At 40.6% G+C, this 22593-nt stretch overlaps 1 protein-coding gene across 1 annotated transcript in view; it reads right to left on the bottom strand.

Annotated features, from left to right (window-relative positions):
• Positions 1 to 22593, bottom strand: part of LOC311269648 (uncharacterized protein) — a 41051-nt gene that overhangs the window by 9671 nt on the left and 8787 nt on the right. The window contains exons 2-11 of the mRNA XM_084373957.1: positions 15637 to 15789; positions 12562 to 12669; positions 8429 to 8624; positions 8108 to 8338; positions 7887 to 7993; positions 7291 to 7438; positions 5351 to 5403; positions 1308 to 1405; positions 1025 to 1217; positions 481 to 690 (exon numbers count right to left, since the gene is read on the bottom strand). Of these exons, the coding sequence (XP_084230083.1) occupies positions 481 to 690; positions 1025 to 1217; positions 1308 to 1405; positions 5351 to 5403; positions 7291 to 7438; positions 7887 to 7993; positions 8108 to 8338; positions 8429 to 8624; positions 12562 to 12669; positions 15637 to 15789 (1497 nt within the window). The remainder of the gene's footprint in view (positions 1 to 480; positions 691 to 1024; positions 1218 to 1307; positions 1406 to 5350; positions 5404 to 7290; positions 7439 to 7886; positions 7994 to 8107; positions 8339 to 8428; positions 8625 to 12561; positions 12670 to 15636; positions 15790 to 22593) is intronic.

Genomic DNA, 22593 nt, shown 5'->3' with positions numbered 1-22593 from the left:
CGAGGAGCCATTTTGTTAAGTTTTGCTAGAAGTCCATGTGACAGGAAATGATATCACAGGGAAGGACCTCTGCTGACCGCGACTGCTGCACAACAAGATCAGTAACTGTGAAATATCCTCACAGCAGCACATTTCTGTGCTGGTCCAGCAGGGGGCGCCTCACCTGCTCTGTGCAGGTTATATACAGTTAAAGGTTTGGTATTGATCTGCTGTCAGTGCAGCAGCTCTGCCTCAGTCTGCTCCTCCTCAACATCCTGTGATCGATCACAAACTACACAGGCTGAAATCATCGATATTTCGACGTCCACGTCATCATATTTCTAAAAGGCAGAAACACGTCGCATCACTGGGATGTTATCTTAAGAGCGTATCGGGCTCACAGGTGGAGATTATTTGACACAAGTAGATTTCAGATGGTTGAATTATCACTTTGCTGTGAGTCTGGTCCCCCCCGCAGTGCAGTGGAGTCGGAGGTGTTACCCTGTGTGTGCTGCTGGGCGTCGGTCCTCCTGCAGCTCTGGCTGGAAGCAGCGGACTCTGCTGCGTCGGCTGAGGTTCTGCTGCTGCTTTGGCTTTGGCCTGCTGCTGAGCCAGCAGCTTCGCCTGAGCGATCAGCGTGGCCTTGTTGCGGGTTCCCGGCGGCCGGCCCCGTCCTCGCTTCACCACCATGGTGCCGTTCGGGTTCACGATCTGTTCAGAGGGAAGACGATCAGAGGTGACTCCCGTGATGCTATTATTAATGATTACATAGTCTTATTAATGTGAATAAGCTTCTTATGAGGCCTTAATACCTGTAAACTATTGCCTAATACAATAATAAACTTTATTTATACAGCAGCTTTAAAAACAGGTTTCACAAAGTGCTTTGACAAACAAGCAAAAGCAGGAAACAGGAAGGTACATGAATGTGCAGCAAAGAGTCCAATATGATATAAAAATATAATAAAATTCACTCTTGGATCGTTGATAACATTTCGCCATCAGATGGTTTGTTTCAGTGTGTTCACAGTTTCCTGTCACTCACAGTTCGAGAGGCAGCAGCAGAGGTCGCCATCTTCTTCTCCTTGGCTTTGGGTCCGGGTCTTCGGCCTCTGGGAAGCGGCTTCCTCCCTCTGATCCCTCTGGGTTTGGGAGGCATGGTCGGGGTCTCTGGGATTTTGAATTCGGCTCCTCCTCCTCCTCCTGCTCGGAGGTGCTCTTCATAAGGCAGCATCAGCCTGAGGAACACACGGATACGTTAGTTAGCTCGTTTTCAGCCCGGATCATTGTTATATTTTGAGGATTTGGGTTCAGTGTCTCTGTCGGACCTCTCGTAGTGTCTCCGGGTGCAGGTAGCAGCGCTGGTGCTGCCGGGGCATCCTCCCAGCTCGTTATAAACCACTTTCCAGAGACGGTTCAGTGTCACCTGTGATTAACACACACACATACACACACACAAATATGAGGATGATCAACTTTAAACTCCTGAAATCCTGCGGAAAAAGAAAAACACGTGTGCCGAGACGGACGGTCACATTTTCTACCATCCACCCGTGGAAAAAAACAAGAAATCTTTCACAGGCTGTTGCTTCGACTCGTAGCATGTGGAGGAAGTCCTGACATCCACTGAGAGTCTGTCTGGAGCTCAGCAGGTGGCGCTGGGCTGCAACACCAGGTCCCATTTACAGAGATTGAAAAACAAGATTCCCAGCAACACTACAGGAAAAATTAGAGAAGCTCAACTTTATGCAAATGAACTCTGACACTGTGCCACTGCCAACCAGGTGAGAGCTAATCAGGTAAGTTTAGATTCCCACAGAACTGGAAGCACAGAGTTGTTTTCTACTCGGCCGCACAATGGGAGTGAAATTACACGAGATTATATCTGTTTTTTATCAGCGAAGACGCCGTAATCTGCTCTGTGCCTCAGCGAACAGGCTGAGCAACGAGTCGCTGGTCCACCTCCAACCTGATTTCACCGATCACGTTCAACACCGACGTCCTTCATGTTTCAGTTTCCTCGTCAGACGAGATACTGAAGTACAAAGCTGACCAAAAATCACTGTGTTCGAATCAAAAATTTAATTATTCTTGCTTAAAAAATCATTAAAACTGAAGAAAATGATGTCAGTCAGGAATAAATAATAGAGCCGAGCTATTTTTCAAGCAAAATGATCAAACACTTGTTGGTTCCAGCTTCCTGAATGTGAAGATATTTACAGCTTTTTCTTTGTTTTGGGTTTTGGTCTGTTGGCTTTCTTTACAGTTTAATTTAAAATTATAATTTGCAGAAGGAGACATCACAAGGGTCGCTATAAAAAACCTGATCCCTTCTTAGCTCTGCGACATCACTGGCAGTGTATATGGACTTTCTCCTTACAGTACAGAGTGTGTGCTCTCATGTAACGCAAGGTAAAATATTCAAGTTATTAAGTAAAGCACCGCCAAACATGTTAAAATACACACAAGACAAGTACTAATAACTAGGGATGCACGATATATATATATATATATATATATATATATATCATAAGGATAAATTATCGGTCCAATAATGAAAAATTTACATTATATTGTGCAGCTTCTACACACAGCAGGTGGTCGTATGCACCTTTTGTGTTGTTTTGTGAGCAGCCAATAAAAACAGAGAAGAACAACAAACAACCTGAGAAGAGCCGCACAACGTAGACATGAGACACACGTCGTCACTGATGTGGACTGTTTTTTAACAAAAAGTCTCATCACAGCTATGAAATATGAAATAAACCATGTTTGCTCACTACATCCGAGCCTCTCTTACACTCAGGTGTGCATGAAAAAGCATAAAAATGTTGGTTTCAATTGTAGGTTATCGTATCGGCTGAAAGAAATCCATATTGTGCATCCGTACTAATAATATCTGCAACAATAAGACATCAGAAACAGAGTTCAGGTCGCAGGTGTTTGTTGTTGAAGGAGGTGTGAGTGTGTGTGACAGGAGGGAGGAGGGGTCGTCAGGGGGAGTAAAGAGTCGAGTCGAGGCAGAAACACAGTCGACCCTTGAGGCAGGAAGAGAGAAAAATGTGGGTCGCGCTGTAGCTGACAGCATTCCAGCATTTGGAAAAGTTAAAGTTGTTTTATCAGATATATTTTTTGTCATCGCCCTTTAATAACGTCTCGCTGCAGCCGAGCAGCAGCTCTGTAAACTATAACGCTCAGATTCATTCAAACCAAACTGGAATTCATCCGAACTTTATATTTTCAGAAAGCTGCAGCGCTGAGTGAAGTGTGTGTGTGTGTGTGTGTGTGTGTGTGTGTGTGTGTGTGTGTGTGTGTGTGTGTGTGTGTGTGTGTGTGTGTGTGTGTGTGGCGGCGTTGACACGTTTCCATACATTATACAGTGTGTCATCAGGGGTGTAACTCTGTTGTATAATACAGCATTGTTCAGCGCGAGGCTCAGTTCAGCACAGCGGCCGAAGCTGAACGGGCCTTTTGTTGTCAGCAGAGCAGCTCTGAGCTGAAACTGAACCGCCTGTTTTTTATTTATTGTAAAGCTGCTTTTGTTGTGTGTTTATTTACTGTAAACAGCTGAAGAACGACTGACTGTCCAGGCAGAACGCCACTGTTTCGTTCTGAGGACACAAATATTAGTTCATACGGGCGAATGTGACAGTTAATTTAAAAATGTAACAGTATCAGCTCCTGAAGTCGTCAAGGTATCTGCAATTAATCCTTAATTTAAAAAAAAGTTTATCATTTGGTGTTTGTTTGTTTGTTTGTTTGTTTGATTTCCAAAGTATTATTTTGATTTACTATAACAGTCTTTGGTGTCATCTGCAGAGGGAACGTACAAACATTGTAGTTAAACGAGTAGTTCAACCTTTTAAGGAACGCTCATTTGTTGCCAACTGTCTGGAGAGTAAATATAAAGCTACAGCTAGCATACAGTTAGCTTAGCATAAAGACTGGAAACAGGGGCAAACAGTTAGCCTAGCTCTGTCCGAAGGTAACAAAAATGCACCTCAAAAGATCAACAATAAACATAAACAAAGTGTAAAACGACAAAATGCTGTTTCACGAGGGCAGGCTAGCAGTTTCCCCCTGTTCACAGTCTTTATGCTAAGCTAACTGGCTGCTTGTGGTATCTTAATATTAAACATACAGTCATGAAAGTGGTTTCAATCTTCTCTTGCAACTAAAAAAAAAGAGAAAAAGGCAAACTATTCCTTTAAAGGGACACGACAGAGTGTAGAGGAGAAATTAAAACTCAGAGTTTTAGTATTTAAATATTAATGAGGTAATAATACATCAGTAAATCAACAAGCTGCTCTCAGAGGAAAATAAGGTCCAAGAACACTGTTTGAAGGTAGAAAGGTGGCAGGGTCCGCCACATATAAAGTAAAACAGTATGAAAGAGTGTTCGCCCTTTAAGGTCATTTTGTTTACTCAGTCATGAAAACAAAGAGAGTTTGTTTGTTTAGACAGAAAAAAAAAATCAATCAAAGTCAACAGGATGTCTACAGGCATCACACACTTCACTTTAACGCTCTTTAGACATTTTTAAGATAATATTTAACCAAATTTAAGACCGATTTTTGGAGAAATCCAAAAAGTAAGTAGTATAACATGTGGCCCCGTGCAGGGAGTCGTGGTTATTAGAGTGTAAACCAGTAAAAAGACAATATTAGGCTGCAATATTGGATCAGAACACCTCAAACACTAAACAAATCGACCCCATCGGATCCTCTTTGTGTCCTAAATGTAAAGTATTAACTGGAACTTACATGCTTTGTTTCTGAAATGTGATATCTGTAAAGATCCTGGTGAAGTTTTACTTCAGCTGCCATTCATCTAAAACGTTCATCGATCTAAAACAGCTAAATAAAACTTAATTATCAAACCGGATCTGGTTCAGAGAAATCTTCAGAGCACTTTCCACGGAAAGAAAATAAAAGGAAATGAGAGCAGCTTCATTAGCGTGTGGCCGCCACTGATAACTCACTTGCTCAATGATCTTTGTAACTTCATTCAGAGAAGGAAGTGGCTCAACGAAAAGTATGAATCAGTTGTATGAAACAATAGTGTGTTAGGAACTGTGTGTACTTGTGCGCACAATGCAGCTCTTTCCCCCTTTGTCATTCGATATCTATCAATTTTATTAATCTACCAGTTCCAGGTCTGTGACAAAAGATAACACAAATGATATTGTTACTGCGAATGTGTGTGAATGTCGGAGACTAAGAGAAAATAAAAGTTAAAAATTGAAATGTAAAACCCTTCCAGGACTTTCAAGGCCCTAATATTTATTAAAAAATTAATTTAAGACATTTTGAGACATTTTTAAAGACTTCCTGGATTAAATGAGTTTCTGAAGTAACGTGCAGTGACTCACCTTTTTATATCCTCCGAGTCGTTTCACCACAGAGTACATGAGGAAGAGGTCAACTGAGGAAACAGAGGACAGACATGTTGAAACTCAGCGTCGCAGCCGGCAACAAGTGGAAACAGACAAAATATGCAAATATCAAACACGGAGCAGATAAACACGCAAATCAGGCGGTAATAATGAAATAAAAGGTCCAGTTTGACTGGACAAATATGTTCTGATACAAACGAGTCCGCAAAGTACCTGATGAGTGGATGATGATTTTACTCTCTGCTGCCGATTCAAATGAAACAAACGTCCTGTGTTTATTATATTCAATTATCTTTAATTATGATAACAAGATCAGGACATTTTCATGACTTCAGCTGCAACACAGTCGCATCTTCACCCTGCTGTGACTCTGCTGCTCTGAGGTTTATTCACAATCCAGTCGAGATCAAGAAGTTTCCTTAAATATCGAATAATCAACAGTCACACTTCATTTGATGCGACACTGAAGGCCGGCTTTACATTGTTCTGTTTGTTTTTATAAAAAGGTAAATCTTTGAAAGTAAAGTACGAGTTGTGGTGTTATTATTTTGCTGAATGCTTTTGTAGTGTTGGAATGTAACTAAGTACATTTACTCATGTACCATACTTCAGTATGTTGACATTATACTTGAGTATTTCCATTTTCTGCTACTTTAAACTTCTACTTCGCTACATTTTGGAGGCAAATACTGAACTTTCGACTGCACGTTTATTTAATAACTTTAGTTAAAAGGTAATTTTGTAGGTTAAAAGCTGCAGCTTAATTAATTTATTAATTGGATTTGATAATTGATACAGTATACTGTAGATACATAAATGTAAATTAGGGCTTCACAACATCAGGTTTTCACTACATGATCATCGTGTTCAGAAGAATTCATTAACGATATCATCGCGATGTCTGTCCGTCTCCTCCGACATGATTTTGTGCAGCAGTAGTAGCTACAAGCAGCCAGCTATAACTGCTGCATCTTCTTAATTTTCAACAACTTGCCAACTATGACAATGTGCATTAATACTGTTAATATGACAAAGCAAGAATGGAAAGATATGGAAGAGGGTGCTGGATTATTTATGAGTGACGCTCACTTTTACCAAAGTAATAATTTGAGTTTTGGTCATTTCAGCGATCTCAACACTTGATGGTGAAGCCACAAAAACAGGCTCACAGTTCGACTCAATATAAATAAAAATGTGCTGTTATCCATATCAACTCATAATCAGTCACTGTTGTGTTCACTTCTTATGTAACCGTCCCCAAGTGGGAGGAAAAAACCCCAAAACACAATAAATCAGTTATTGCGTCGGACCCAAGCTGTCAGCACAAAGCATCAGCATTTGAGACTCGACGATCAACCATCTTCTTCATGAAGTTACATTTTGTTTCTTTCGATTCATTTTCTGCGGTTGGTGAATTGTGAAACAGCGTTCGACAGCAGAGATAAGATTTAAAGTCCTGAACACACAGAACGAAACCAGTCGAGCAGGAGTTTTCAGCTGCAGCCGCCCGTATCCCGACAGGGAGCCGCTTTAAAGAGCTGTCGGTTCTGGCAGGAGTAATGTTACTTTATATTGTGACGGCATGATCAGTTTTGTTGAGTCTGAAGAGTGTGTGTTCGAGGGCTGATGAAACAAACTCGGCTTCATCTGTTTCAGGTTGTCGGTCTGAACTTTCTGTTGTTTCTGCCTCTAGAAAAACATTTTTAATCTCAGTGGCGCAATTCTGGTTCAGTGAAAAGCACGACTTCTCAAGGGGTCATAGGACGCTGGCCACGGATTTAGCCAGAAGCAGAGTCCATGATGGGAATGAATCGAACCTGTGACCTTCCTTTCATTCATCAAATGTCGAAACACTCACGCGTTCACCTTCGAAAGAAAGAGAGCGAGAAGAGACGGAGAAGAGAGGAGAGACTCACTCTTCTTGAAGCCGAGGTTTGGGACTTTGTGGATTGGCGAGCCCTGTCGCTCCATGAAGGCGAAGAGCTGATCCAGGAACAGCTGCTCTTCAGGGTGAGGGAGCCAGCTGCCCTCACAGCCGACCTCCACGCTGCCCATCACGTTCTCCTGAGAGGAACAACACGTCCAGGATTACAACAGGAACACACACACAGACATGTGGTCTGAGATAAAAGACAGTTGAACCAGTTAACAGAAGCATAAATATACTGGGAACTACCCGGCAGCGAGACAACAACTCAAATGAAGCGTGTAACGTTCGTCAGCGGTTTGGATTAAACTCAGCGGTCATTTTGAGGATGTCATTGTGTTGTTGTGGTGTCGTTACATCCCAAACCCTGCTGGACCTCCAGGAAGAGATTTTCCACTTCACTTTCAACACAGAGGCTTCAAATAACTTCATAACTTTCATAAGAGCTAAAATAAAACAGACGATGCAGCAGTTTGTGATGTTTACATCAACACACAAACATGTTTTCTACGTGAAGCATCTTTGGTTGTTTGTACAGGTTTAATACAAAGATTCAAATAGGAGTCGTGTGTATGAAGAACAAACCTTCATCTTCTCGATCCAGGACTCTGATTGGCTGGAGTTCGGGGAGTCTTTGCCGTCTCGGCCTCTCCTCTTGCGAGGTCGCCCTCGCAGACTGAGAGACGGACATCCTGGACAACAAGAAACAAGAAGATTCAATCGTCTTCTGTTCAGGTATCTGCCTCAGCAGCCCCGTCAGGTTAATGCTCCTCAGCCTCCCCCTGTGGCTTCACTGTCACACTCACTGAACTGCCAGGAGAAGCTGGCGCTGCTCTCCAGCGTCGGGTGGCTGAAGGTGTCCCTGCAGTACATCAGTCGGGTGGAGGGCAGCGCCTTGATGGCGCCCAGGGCCAGCAGGTGGGGGTCCTGCAGCCCCGGCCCCCTCGCTCCATCCTGGATGCGTCTCTGCAAGGAGCGAAAGCGGCAGTACTGCGGGTAGCTGAGCACTCTGATGCTCTGACGCTCAACCAGGTCGTCTGAGAGGAAAAGACACGAGACACGTGTGAGACAAACGTCCTCCGTCTGTAAATTACATCATCCGTCAAGCGTCCTGCGATCTTTCTTACTGTCGGGTTTGTCTTTGAGCGGCTCGCTGCTCTTGATGCCGTTACTGTCGCTGCTCTGTGGCGGCTTGTGGAGGCCGTTGATCCCGCAGGGCAGCACCTTCAGGCAGCTGCTCCAACCTGCCGGCTGCCCGCACGCCCATCGCACCAGGTCCTCCACCCGCACCACCATCTTCCTGGACACGGCCAGAACCTCATCCTACAATCACAAACAGGTTTGTTCCACAGTTGGATCAAAATTTATCTTGATAGAATATTTTGATATTTGTCAGCTCGTGGATGAAACAGATTTATTACAACGCTGACAAAGCACAAAGCTTTTCATCAGATTTTAACGCTGCATCTTCATGATTTTTGTCCTCAGAGTCACTTCCTGCTCCTCCTGTTCAACTATCACCTGCTTATTCATATTCAAGAACACACCTGAACATGTTTCACACACGAGTCTTGGTATTTACACAAGAAGACAAACAGAGTAGAGTCCGACAGATCAGGCTGAAACTGCTCAAATGAAGTTTTATTAGAAGATGTGAACTGAAAACTGAGCTTGAACTTAAACATGAGGAATAATTCTTCAAGAAACATCTTTAAAGTTTTCTGTTACTTTCAACAGGCAAGATGGTGATTTTAGTGTTTGACTTGTTATTTAACTCGTCAGTCCAACTTCTGGGGTAAAAATCCGTCTCACGTGTCGACGTTCTGCCTCCTTTTGAAGCATTACTCATCGTTTCATTACGTCTCATCTGCGCTTTATGACTTTAATTATATTATTATTATTATTATATTATTAATAATGAAGATTAAAGATTAAATAAGGCAGCAGTGAATAAGGCACCTAATTACAACATTTAAGTACTGTTTACATACAATACAACAGTAGTAATGATCCAGTAATAAAACACAGGTCACTCATGAGTACTTTAACTTTAAGTACATTTTGTTTGTAATACTTGCATGACTTGTACTCGTACTGGAGTATTTAATAGTGATATTTAGTGCTGTTTTGCTACTTTAACCTAAAATTGTGTAAAAACTTCCTCCACCACTGGAGATGATGCAACATTTAAAAAATGAAAGAGGAAGTTTATGAAAAATACTCTGAGGAGAGACTGAAACTATTTAATGCATCTGTAACGCATCTTTGTGCAGCTTCCTCCGGAGCCACAAAAAGCTTTATGCTACTTTATTCACGTTTGTGGTCGCACTCCACGAGACCCGCAAACACACGTCAATGTGAAAAATTGGTGGAGTCGGCCTTTAAGTTATTATGTGACAAACTGCGCTGCTGTTTAAAGTGAAGCCGACGCTGCAGACGTCTCCTCCTATTCCAGTTTGTCAGCTGTGATCCTGCTCGGTCCTCTTGGGCGGACGTGACGGAGCCCAACCCCCCTCAATAAAACCTCCACCCCCTCCAGCTGCAGCCAGGTGGGATCCTCACATTCCTGCTCCTCCAGCAGCAGCAGCCAGGTGGGAGCTCATTAACAACACAAAGTGGCTCTGAAGGACCCAATAAACATCTTTAAAGCTCAAATATTCTGTCTGTCACCGTCTTCGGTGTGATCTTGTTGACTGAAGAGCCTCGTTATGTAAATGTGACGCCAGTTTTAAATGTCACTTTTACGTTAAAGTCACTTTATTGAAGCCCTTTTCAGACGTGGAGTGAGAAACACTGGTGGTTTCTTCCACGTCTTTTACGTCAGCGGTTCGTATTGTGTGATATGTGGGAGGCTTAAAGAAGCGCTGATTATTTTCATTATCGATTAATTTGCTGATCTTTTTCAGGACTGGTTGTTCGGCCTATAAAATATAAAGAAAAATGCTCATCACAACTTCCCAGAGCCCAAAGTCACGCCTTCACAAGACTCTTCATTTACTGTCAAAAATCAGCAAATCTTCACATTTAAGAAGCTGAAACCAGCAAGTCTGAACTGATCGATCATCAAAATAGTTTAGAGATTAATTTTCTTTTTATTGATAAATCAACTACAAGAGCGGGAGCTGGTAACTTATCGCTTCGAGCTCTGGTATAAAGTCAGATTCATTAAGAAAATGATCCTCAGTTCTCTCTCAGGCTGCGTTAGTCAAAGTATTATCTAACGACCATCAATCGAATTAAACAGATTTTATTTTCTTTGATCATAAAAGATAATTAATTTATTACAGCACCGTCAATGAGGCGAACGAGAGGGGCCTTTAATTTCTGTGCCGATATGGTCTAAAAGCAATATTGTGATATTTTCAGGTCAAACATGTTTTGTAATCTTTTTTTAATGAAAATTTAATTGTATGTTTGTAATAAAACACTGACTATTAAACAGAAAATAACTGGCTCCTCCAGCTAACAGGGTTGGGGCGCCTCAGGGCAATCAGCTGGTCGCGGTTGTAAACAATGGCGGCTGTATTGCAGGCATGGCCTCCATCATCAGGAGAGACCCAAGTGTGAGAAAAGTTAAAAGAAGGAATCGAAACTGCTGAAAAAGCTTCTTGATGTGTGGATAATGTATGAATAAAAGTTAACGAGGAGAAACAAGTTAAAAACACAATAAAAAAAGTACCGGGAGCGGCTACGACAGCTGTTAGCACGGCGCCATCTTGAACTACATCCGTCAGATAAATGTAGTGGAGTAAAAAGTGCAGTATTTTTTGCCTTTAAGACGAAGTGGAGTGGAAGGATGAAGCAGAAAATGGAAATAAGTTAACTGTTAAAAAAAATCAGCTTCCAGGAGGCTCATTTTTCCAGCAGGAACATTTAAACCTCTGTATACAGAGACGGCTGAATATCAAAGTTCAAAATGTGGAAAATTTGGTTTCAGTCAAGTCATAGGATTTACATTTGGGTAAGACATTAGTCTCGTTCCCAGAGGGGGATTCTGGTGTGAAGGCCGAAGCTGCAGCCTGCATGTGAACTGTGTTAATCAGAAACACTCGCAGCCACATCTGATGTTTCCCCTTTTTCTTTCTCTGCTAACGTGAAATCACTGTTGATCTTTCTGCGTTCAAACTGTCCGTTTTAATCAAACAGACCGTTTAATATTACCGTCAGTCGCAGAGCGCGATAATAAGATTATCAGGAGGGGAAAAAGGACAAAAAAAGGAAGGTCAGGTTAAGACACGTCGTGACTTTGACTGAAGGTTTCAGGTTCGAAACATGTTTGGATAAAAAAAGGAGGCAGCGTTCCTGCGACGGGGTTATTAATAGATGTTCTTTAGGCCGATTCTATTAAGGAGACGTTCACTCACATTACGAGTCGACAGGAATCACACAAGGACGACGACTGTACTGAACTTACAATCAGCAGCTTCTAACTTTTATTTAGTCTCGCCGGGTATGGACTCACAAAGACGTGTTTTGTTTTTGTTTTGGTTTATCCGAGGGGAAAATTGTTATAAATGTCATAATTACAGAGTCAGTAACTTCCTTTAAATCACTTCTTAAATTCATTTTAGCCTTTTTAACTGTTCCTAATGTATTTTATTTGTTTGTAATTCCTCTTCTGTTATATCGACATCCTACTTCTTTACTTCTTTCATTTATTTAGTTTCTTTTTTTTTATCTGTGTTGCTTTTATGTAATTTTACCTCTATTAAAAATAACTTTTATTGCTTTTACTTGTATCTCGTTTGTCTCGACTGTTGAGCGTTTACTCTGTTATTTTGTCTTAATTGTTCATTTAACTTAAACTCAATGTTAACTTAAACTTGTGCCTTATTGTCTCTACGTACAGGCTGTTTACCTGCATGAAATCAAAGTGGTTGGTCAAAACTACTCGGCCTAAAAAACAGACGCCAGAACTTCTTGTTCCTTGTGTTTAGTTTCCTCATTCATAGGCAGATATCTGTTTCTAGAGTCAACACACCTGAGATCCAGAACTTGCCCCAGTTAATGAATAATCTCCTGGATGTTCAGGACAAATTAAAATCAAAAAACAAACAAAAGACAAAAAACACGTACAAATAATCACAAATAAGACTCAGTGAGTTGTGTGAAATGATTATAAATGAACTATAATGAATGAGATAAACCACTGTGAGCTCCAGGCAGGTTTATAGGAATGAAGGCAAAAGTAAACAAGTGACTGAAATATCCTCCCATGCAGGAGGAGGAGCCCGTCGCCCTCCTGTGACCTTTGACCCACCTCTCCATGCTCTCTGGTCCGGCCCTTCGGTGTGTCCTCAGGCAGGAAGTAGAGTCTGGTGCTGGCCAGCAGGTGGCGCCGCGTCTGGTCCTCCCACAGTAAGGTCACCTGCACAAGAAGCAGAAGAAGAAAAAGAAGAAGAGAGGCTTTGATGATTTTTTGTGTGAATTTAAAATATTTGAGTTTTTAAAAAGTCCTTTTAAAAAGTGTGTTTGTGGACAGAACAGCATTCGTTCTTCAGTCTGACTGAGCAGCTGACTCAGCTCAGAAACGCTGAAAACAAGCCAGTTGACAGATGTAACATTTAGCATGTTTGGTCTTGTTACAGGTTAAAGAGCTTCAGACTGAAACAGGAACATTTCTTATCAAAACTGTAGCCGACACGTTGCCCTGTGAAGAGTTTCGGTACCAACTACACTAAACTCTTCTTCACTTCCTCATTTTGAGGCATTTAAAAATGATTTTTGAGAAGTCTCTCTCATCACACGTGAACAGAGCCTGAGATGTAAATCTGGAAGTGAGGAAGCCGAGTGAACAAACAGGAAACAAACAGGAAAAGACAGAAGAGCAAACAGGAAACTCGTCCTGACGTTGCAGACGGCTGATGCAGAGTCGGGAGTTGAAGATGACGTCATGCGAGCGTGATGTGATTTCTCAGTGTCTGCAGGTCAGACGTGATTCTTGGCTGAATCACACGGAGACGTTTCAACACTCGCTCCTCCAGGAGGGTTTTTTGTTTGGTTTTTATTCATTCACACAGAAGGAGAGCGACTGAGTCAACAGTCTGAAACACCTGCCTCACCTGCACTCTCACCTGGGCGCCGCGTACAGCAGGTAAAACACAACGTGCTGCCGGACGTTAACTGGATTTTTCCAATCCACATTTAAACGTGTGCAAATATTGTAATCTGCTCTTTTGTGGAGCAAAGAAACACACAGAAACTCTTCACTTCAGCCCACACGGACTGCAACCCGTCTTTCTTAAAGCAATCGTTACGTTCCAGGATTTTGACGGATCTGACTATTTGAAACTTGTTTCTGAATCCCGTCCCTCGTGCTTATTACCTGAAGTTAAATATTATTAGAAAATCGCTGCCGCCAGCGGTGATATTTCACCGCCTGTCTGCACAAAACAAAAACAACTCGCCCACAAAAGCCTCGGCTCAGAAGCAAAATCAGCAACGATCGCCGAGTGTGATTTTTAAAAGAAAGATGGAATCTGAACATCGACATGTCGCAGACAATATCTAGCAGGTTAAAGATGCACAAAACCAGGACGTATATGCAGAAGAAACACACAAGTATTTTTGAAGTTGGTGCTTCATGAGCAGAGAAAGCTGAGAACAAAGGCTGTGGGTTCCCTTTTTCGTTCAAAACGTAGAAAACCTACAATAACCATAATGCACTGCACCAGAAGAATAAACCCTCCCACTGATGGGTGGGAGCTCTGAGAGAAACAGGCTTTTGACCAATATTTGACTGTTTTACGACATGTATTAATTTTTGTTTCATTGCTTTATGAATTCAGCCTGAAGCTGATTTTTTGAGGTGAAGACAAGTTGTTGAATGTGAGTCGGAGCAGACGACTGTTTCAGCCCGCGGCGGCTTTTAAAGGTGGAAAAGCTGACAAAGAAATAAATATTGAAATAAATTCTGTGTCCTGTTTTTTCATATTCAAGTGAAAGTTTGTGTTGGACGTGAATTGACAAGACGATGGTAGTTTCCTAGTTTATTCAAGTGATTTTAAAGGTGTCACGCCCACACAGGCTGTGAATTTAATCCACTTTCAGCATTTAGATTTAGACTCGTGCTGAAAGTGAAAGTGTTTCAGGTCCCTGTAAGATTTCCCCTGCTGCGAGTTTTTGCACAGAAGTGCTCAGGATGATGATTCAGACGTGAGACGAACACGTTACACACGGTATAACTGACTTAATTCACTACATTAGTTTGTTTCTGCTCAGTTTTTATTTCCTCTCCAACACATTAACCCAAAAACATGCACTTCACATCCCTTCATGACAATCAGTCCCCGTCAATACAATACTATCAACCTAAATACAACGCAATCTCATTAGCACTGTTTCAGCTCGCGACCTAAATTCACTAAATATAGCCTTTGCCGTGGGATGTTAGACTCAATAAAACATACTGTCGTCTATAACGCATGTGAGCGGGAACGTGACCCATTTAGGGTTCAGCTCGTAGTTTCGGTTCTGGTTACTCATCATTAACAGTTAAAGGGAAAATCCAACAATTTCACACAACAGGACCAGCTGACTCATCACGGGGGTCACAACGTGCTACGTTACACTTCAACTCACCTCATGATGAATATTGTAATAAAACATTTGTGTGATTTAAATATAATATTACTGAAATACTTCTGAGTTTAAATGTTTATTGTATGTTGCATTTTTGTTTTTCTTTGCTTCTCTATGCATCTGTACTTACTTCTGTCCTTGTCCTTGCTGCTAGACCTGCAACGATTCATCGACTGATAGATTAGCTGATCAAAAGAAAATCAGACGACAATGATGTTGATAACATTTGATGGTTCCAGCTTTTTAAAGGTGAAGATTTGAGGCTCTTCTTTGTTATTTATGACATTAAATGAAGAGTCTTTGGGTTTTTGGACTGTTGGTTGGACTTTGGGAAATTGTGACGAGCATTTTTCACAAATTATTCTACATTTTATGGACTAAATGATTAATAGATAAATCGTAAAAAAAATTATAATCTTTAGTTGCAGCAACATCTGGATTCTCTCAGCGGATCAATAAAGGTTTATCTTCTTGTAAAGTTTAGTTCAGACATCCAGCTTTTTGGTTTCCAGCAGCTGCTGAGGGGAATATCTGGCTCTTCAGCTGCTAAATGCTCCACTATGTTCACCAGCTTCTCCGTAGCTGTGTACGTCTGCTGTGCAGCGTCTGTGTGACCCAAAACCGTTAAGTTTCAGGTCAGAAAACCAAAATAATGAGCTGAAAGAGTCTATGGACCGACGTCTCTGTGAGCCCCTTATCAATATAAACCTACTGATTGTAGCAGCTTCAGTCTAACAGAGAGCAGGTATCTCACCTCTGCGATGCACACAGGATCCTGCGGTCCACAGCGGATGAAGTAAAACTCCCCGAGCTTCCACACCTGGACGGGCCCGTCGGGTTGAGCTCTGCTGCTCACCGACTTATAGAAGGCATAGCTGCCTCGCTGGCAGGAGGGAGCACCCAACCACTGAGGGAAGAGACAAGACAGCACCGGTGAGGAAGAGTTAACGGACCCGGCGTGGGTCGACAGCACAGATTTTGCCATTTGATAAGCTCTGCAGATCGATCCTGGACCAGAACTTCACTCACAGACAGAAATAACATTTATCCAGTGAAATCTCACAAAGAGGCCGAAGCTTCCTGATAAAGCAACATGAGACTGAAGGTCAGTGAAAAAAGGAAATAAGTAAGAGATGAGGAAGCAAATAATCTTTAAACCTGCAACTGTTTGAATCGAACAGAGAAATCCAGTAAAAGATACGCTGAACAAATCTTTGTTGTTTTGCTCCGTGTGCACATGTAACGTATTAGTTATGAGGCTGACGTCAGTTTCACCGAGAGCCTCCCAGATGTCACTGATAAGTCGTGTTACTGTTGTGTAACGAGTCCTTTTATCGGACAAATTCACAATTCTGGAAAAAACATTTTGTAACAATTTTTTTCAAGGCAAACTTAAAATCTACATGTGGGAATAATTCACTTTAAACCTCACGACAGAAACCTTCCAGGTCGGAAATCCGACCTCATCTCAGTTTAGGATTTTCGGTGTTACAGAAATATGTTTCCTAACTGCATTTAGGAAAAAATCCTACTTTATAATAATAAGATACGAATTTAGCTGTTACAGAACCAACCCAACTGAAACTGATGTTGGAGAAGCTAACACTGATATTCCTCCACAGACACGATTAATGCCTCCAACTCATCAAAACTAAAATTGAACACCCGTCTTTTCGTGTCCATTTTAGCAAGCCAGCATCAAGTCTTCAGACGGCCGTTGCCACGGATACAGGCAGTCTCGTGTATGGACTGAACACAGATACAGGCGTGACAGGACGAGTGATGGCTGAAGGATCGAGTTCACAGTTATAGTTTGGATTTTTTAACACACAAAGTCGGAGCTAGGACAGGAAACAGCCGTGAATAACAAACTCTGACAGGCACATCACTATTATCCTTTCATTAAGCCAAGTGTTGACAACCTGTTTGTGTCACTAGATGAAAAGTCAGAGAAGCAACAAGTATTAAGTTTTTCTTCCTCTGAGATCTGAACCAAATGTCATGGCAATCAAATGTTATAAAGACAGTTCATGAACCATAATGACTGAATCACAAATCAAATGTTTACTGTGGAGTCTGTGACCAACTTTACAGGCATATTCTCAATGTTTAAAATGAATAAATGTTCATGCAATAAAAAGGGAAAATACCTCAGATGAAGGTTTCCAAATAAAGATTTAAACGCCACAGTCTCTTCACTACATTAACTCGAGGCTGTTGAAGCCATAAATCCAGCAGAATCCACCTCTGACAATAAAGTTGCCCCATCTCGCAGTGAGGCAGTTTTACATGTATAAACAGCACTCGGGGCAAGATAATGTAATATATTAAACAAGTTGGAGAGGAAACGTTAAAAATTAACTCCTCAGACTGTGAAACATGACAGAGGCACATCTGCAGCCCCTGATAGTCACTCAAAATATGCTCAGATATCATTAAGCTGAAAGTCATGCAGCTTTTTTTACTCAATGTTGAGACGCCTGCTCTTACAAAATGTCTGCCAGCGTTACAGCCAGAAAAAAAAACCTTTAAAACCAAGACGAGTTTAAACCTGCAAGATCTTTATCAGCTCAACGTGTCACAATTCTTTAACAGAAAACCTCGATTTATTTTATCACACTGAAAAAAAAAAACATAAAACAGCAGCCGGCTTCCTCTTATCATCACACTGCAACACAGTGGACACGCTTCCTGTCGACCTAATGAACTGAACACTTCAAAAAGGTAGAAGACAGAAATTATTTTTTACTTTTACTTTCACTGCACAGGAATAAAAAGGCCACGTGTTTCCCAGAAAGGAGTCATAAAATCATCAGCTACAGTTAATCATTCAGTATCAGTAACGTTTCCAGCGTGTAAAGCAGTTTCATTTTTCTTCTTAGACTGTGATTATTATAAACTTCCATCATTTAATGAAATCTCACATGACTCAGGATCGTTTACAGAGCTGAGTTTGATAAAAAATTTGTTATTATGCATCTCTGTTTAAACGTTAACTGCAAGAACACCCTGTAGTCGAAGGTAAATAATGAGTAATGTGCACACAATGGCAGGAAGTCACGTGACCTTTACTCTCAGGCCAGATCTGCAATATAAACCTTATATATCGTGATATTAGACTTTATATGTATCGCCTTAGATTATTGGTTATTGTTATATGTTGATCTGACATGAGTGTTGTCTTTTCTTGGTTGTAAAGGCTGTATTACAGTCATTATGTCCACATTACTGATGTTTATTTATCAAAAATGTCGTTGTGCTAAAGTCTGTGACAGTCACAATAGTAGCGATGGTGCTATGGCCGCTACCGATACAGATTATTAGAGAACAAGGAGACAGAAAACTGATATTTTGGACCGATATTCATTTGCAGTAAAAATTAAACTCTGTGTCAAATAAAAACAAACAGTGTCGAAATAAACTTAAGTACAATTTACTCAAGTACTGCTCTGAAGTACATTTTTGAGGTACTTTACTTGAGTATTTCCATTTTCTTCTACTCTATTCTTCCTCTCCACTACATTTGTTTAATAAATTTAGTCACTAGTTGCTTCACAGATTCAGATCATTCAGTGTTTTCATGCCGACTGCATCTTTTTTCCTCGTTATCATTTATTTATCATCCTTTCATTCTTCAGGTCGAACTTGTTTGAAGTCAGGACACTTTAAACATTTCAATAATCACTGCAGGTCGGTGGCAGTGGATTTGCATCCAATGAAAAACGTATCACTTCCTGCAAGCGATTCAAAGTAAAAGCCCTGATCCCTCCTTTTCCGTGAAAGGCTTTTACTTTGAAATGGCCACAGGAAGTGTTGAGTTTGCATCGACAGCCTTTGACGTCTGTTTTTAACTGTTAACTGTTTGTTTGCTGCGTCTGCAGCTGTGCTTCGTCACAGTGACATCCTGAGCTAAAGGTTAAGTTTCCTCTCTTAAACTAATGTTTTAGGAAGTTACAAACACTTTTCTTTCTTCCTTTGTTTTGAAAAGAAAACAGCAAATCTTATTTTTAACACCAGTACTGTCAGTTTCCTTCCCAGTAAAATAAAATCCGATCCTTCTACGTTACAGTCTCGCTATCAAATGAGCATCTGAAAGTATTTTTACAGGTTCTGTGATATCAGCTTGTGTTCAGATTAAAATCTCCATTTTCATGTTTCAGTTTATGTCTCGTGTGAATAAAGAGAGAGGGATGTGTCGACACTGTGTCAGAGTGAAGAGCTGCGTTTCTCTATTCTCTGCTACAGCAGGTTGTTTTGTTGTTCAGGTGCGATGCAGGAGATCAGAGCTGCTGCAGGCTCATAATGGCTCCTTTAAAAATGCAATAAATGAACGAAAGTCTCAAAAGAGCTTTATTGTGCTTCATTACAGCAGCAGCTCGTTGTTGGAGTGAAGCACTGTTGAGAAACCATGATTCATCTCAGATGAGAGGAGAAGGTCAGCGCTGCCTTTTTTTCTGCACAAACAAACGTAATTACATTTTTTTACATGTTTTGATTAAACGGTCCTGAGCTCAGGATCCAATTAGAGGCTTTTTCTGGAGCTTTTTTAATGACTCGTCCTATTTCTGTTATCTTAAAGTGTATTTATTCAGGCACACAGGTAATAGTGTTGTTTTAACACAACAATGAAAAACACACACATGAAATTACAGAAACTTGATTTGCAACTTTGATAATCAATTCTTCGTTTTACGTCATTTTGATGTTTAAATATCAGATATTTTCTGCTTCCAGCTTCTCCAGTGTGAACATTTTCTGGTTTTCTTCTTCTTCTGTGACATTAAAACTGAATTTCTTTGGATATTTGAACTGTTGGAGGAACAAAACAGGCGTCTGAGGACGTCACCTGTCTTTCACTATTGACACATCCACTGTTTCGTCTTACAGGTCTTACTGGTCTTATAGACTCACTGCTGTCAGGAAACCTGTTTACGCTTTATACAGTTTACTGATGCATCAGACTGCTGTATACATTCGACTGAGGATCGACTGATTGTTTTATTCAGGGCGGATACCGAGGTATAAAGTACCCAGGAGTCAAACAAGTACAGACACCATGTTAGAATATAATGTAGGTAAAAGCACCCGTATAAATACATAATATAAATATATATACTTGAGTTAAAGTAGTAGCATGAAAGGTGCAAGTGGAGGTGAACTATACATATATTTATATTTAATTATCAGATCTGATATTCAGCATTTTTCTGATTATTTTAATCAGTGTTTTTTAAAATTAAACTCCTGATAAAATAAATCAAATCAAAAACTGCTACTTTGGATCTGCTGGAGTCTGTAATCTGCAAAGCAACTAGTAACTAAAGTAATCAAATACATGTAGCCTCCAAAATGTTGAATATCGGTACTGATAATCAGTCGATCTCTAAATTTGACTTTGTTTTCATCTCATGTTAAATTTCCAGCTGTGACACTTAGTCGACCCGACATCTTATCGATTAATAAAGAAAAATAACCGGCAGATTAATCAATAATGAAGATAATCGTTAGTTGCAGCCCTAAAATGTAGCTAATATTAAAGAGAAGTGTAAAAAATTTGCCATGTAAGCAGCTATAGATGTAACTCGAGCACTCTTACAGCTAACTGTCTAAAAATGTTAAATATTTAGTTTATCTCAGTTTTTATTAATAACTGTTTTTTTTTCCAGCAGTCCTTCTGTGAAGCGCAGTTTCCCCTTTTTGTCCCCAAAATGGCGGCTGTGCCACTTGGCAACAATGAGTCTCGCGTTGAGTTTGTCTTTATTTAATCTGCGGCTCGGTTTACACGGAGCTTCCTGTGTGTTTACACTCTGGATGTGATGAGGAGCACTTGAGCCATCTTACCTCACAAGCAGCGAACGCTCGCTTGTTTGCGGGTGTTTACACGGCGCGAACAATAAATCGAGCACACCTCGAGTGGGTTCATACATCTGTAAGGTAATACGGCCTCTGCTGCTGCTGCTGGGCGAATAAACCTGCAGCTTTAATTTCACCGTTTTGTAAGAGGAAGTGTGAGGAGCCCTGGGCCCGAGACACCCAGAGAGGTTTGTGGGAAAAAAAAAAACTTTAATCCAAACACACTAAAGATATTCAGGCAGTTTCTCTTAAATCTGAGGATGTTCTGAAGCTGTTGGAGGCGTCGACACGGCAGTAAACTATAAACCTTTTTCCATTTTAACAGAAAAACACGTTCCCTTTCCTGCAATCTTAAGCACATGACCCAAATATTAATCTTTGCATCTGTCAGGAGGACGCTGAGCTGCCATTTTGGATCCTGAGCCGCAGCTTCAGTCAGCAGGCTGTGTGTCAGTGTGCTCTGCTACAAACATTACTCACAGATAACCACAAAATCCACAAGCCAAGGTGACTCAGACCGGCTGAATGAAACAACGTGGACTCGGTTTGACCCACATTGAGTTCATTTTATTAGAAAACGGTTCAAATTTCTTTACATTCTTGTTAAATCTTGATAAAAACAAAAATAGACACGAGAAAAAATAAACAGCAGCTTCAAATTAACATCATTTTGTCATTTTTGCTTTCAAGTTTACAGCCGATTGGTCTGGAGGGCACAAAGCTTTTAGATGAAGCACAAAGGAAACATAAACTCCAGTTCTCACATATCTGCCACAGTTTCACTTCAGTTTATTGGGCTTTAGGTCGAAGTTATTTTGGTTGATGTTAACGTGAGGTTTTGTAAAAACATGTTATTTCTTTTTGTGCACACAGGCACAAATTAGTAGTTTCAGAAGAGCACGTATTCATCTGCATCTTGATTAATCATGTAATCATGTTTTAAATGTCCTGTTCTGTCCAAAACCTTAAGATAAAAGCTTTACTATTGTGGCAGCAGTGGTGGGAAGCACCTAAATACATTAACTCAAGCGCTGTACTTAAGTAAAGAAGAAGTCGCCTACGTCAGAATATTATTTGAGTCTTTTTGTGTTCAGCTATTATATTTATACTCCACTACATTTATTACAAAGCCAAAGTTGAAATGTATTTATTTTATCTGTAAATAGATTAAAGACAAAAAAAAACTTACTTTGATTTGTACTTTTGATACTTCAGCACATTTCATATAAGATATTTTAAGACTTTAACTCGAGTAATATTTGTCTGGGTGACTTTCAATTTAACAGAAATAATATTTCAACACAATATCTTTATTCTTTACTGAAGTTTGACGCTTGGCTGCTTTTAATAAAACTGCACAGGAGGCAGAAAAGCAGAAAACATTTGAGGAAGATCATCAAAATGAATGATTTTCTGTCCAACTTCTGAACAAAACATTTCAGCTGTGATCTAAATGTTTTTACACAGTTTCAAAATTACAAAATCCAAAGGATTACGAAGGACTGGAGGGTACACGATGGAGTCGATGTCACAAAATGACCCAAAGCAGCAGTTTGTTGGTCTATAAAGTCTGTTAGATTAATATATCTTCATTTCTTTAAAAAGGTTCAGGAATCCCCCAAAACAGCAACATTACTCCAACAGGACTGGGGACTATTTTCAGTGGCGGATTAATCCACTAGTGTGTATTTGTTGGGATTGAGTCAAAATGGACGACGGTGCGTTCAAGGTAATCACGCAATGTGTCATCTCATGGCTCACTGATGTGTTTTGGACAACAATGCAGCTCTATGGCTCAGAAGAAAAGAGGATATATATATTCAGGGTTTTTTATAGCATGCTTCCTCTCTTTATGTTT

This window comes from Pagrus pagrus (genome assembly GCF_965226575.1).
Source record: "Pagrus pagrus genome assembly, chromosome: 14".
Classification (NCBI taxonomy): Eukaryota; Metazoa; Chordata; class Actinopteri; order Spariformes; family Sparidae; genus Pagrus; species Pagrus pagrus.
The sequence above is the reverse complement of the archived record's forward strand: the minus strand, read 5'-3'. Positions and strand labels throughout refer to the sequence as shown.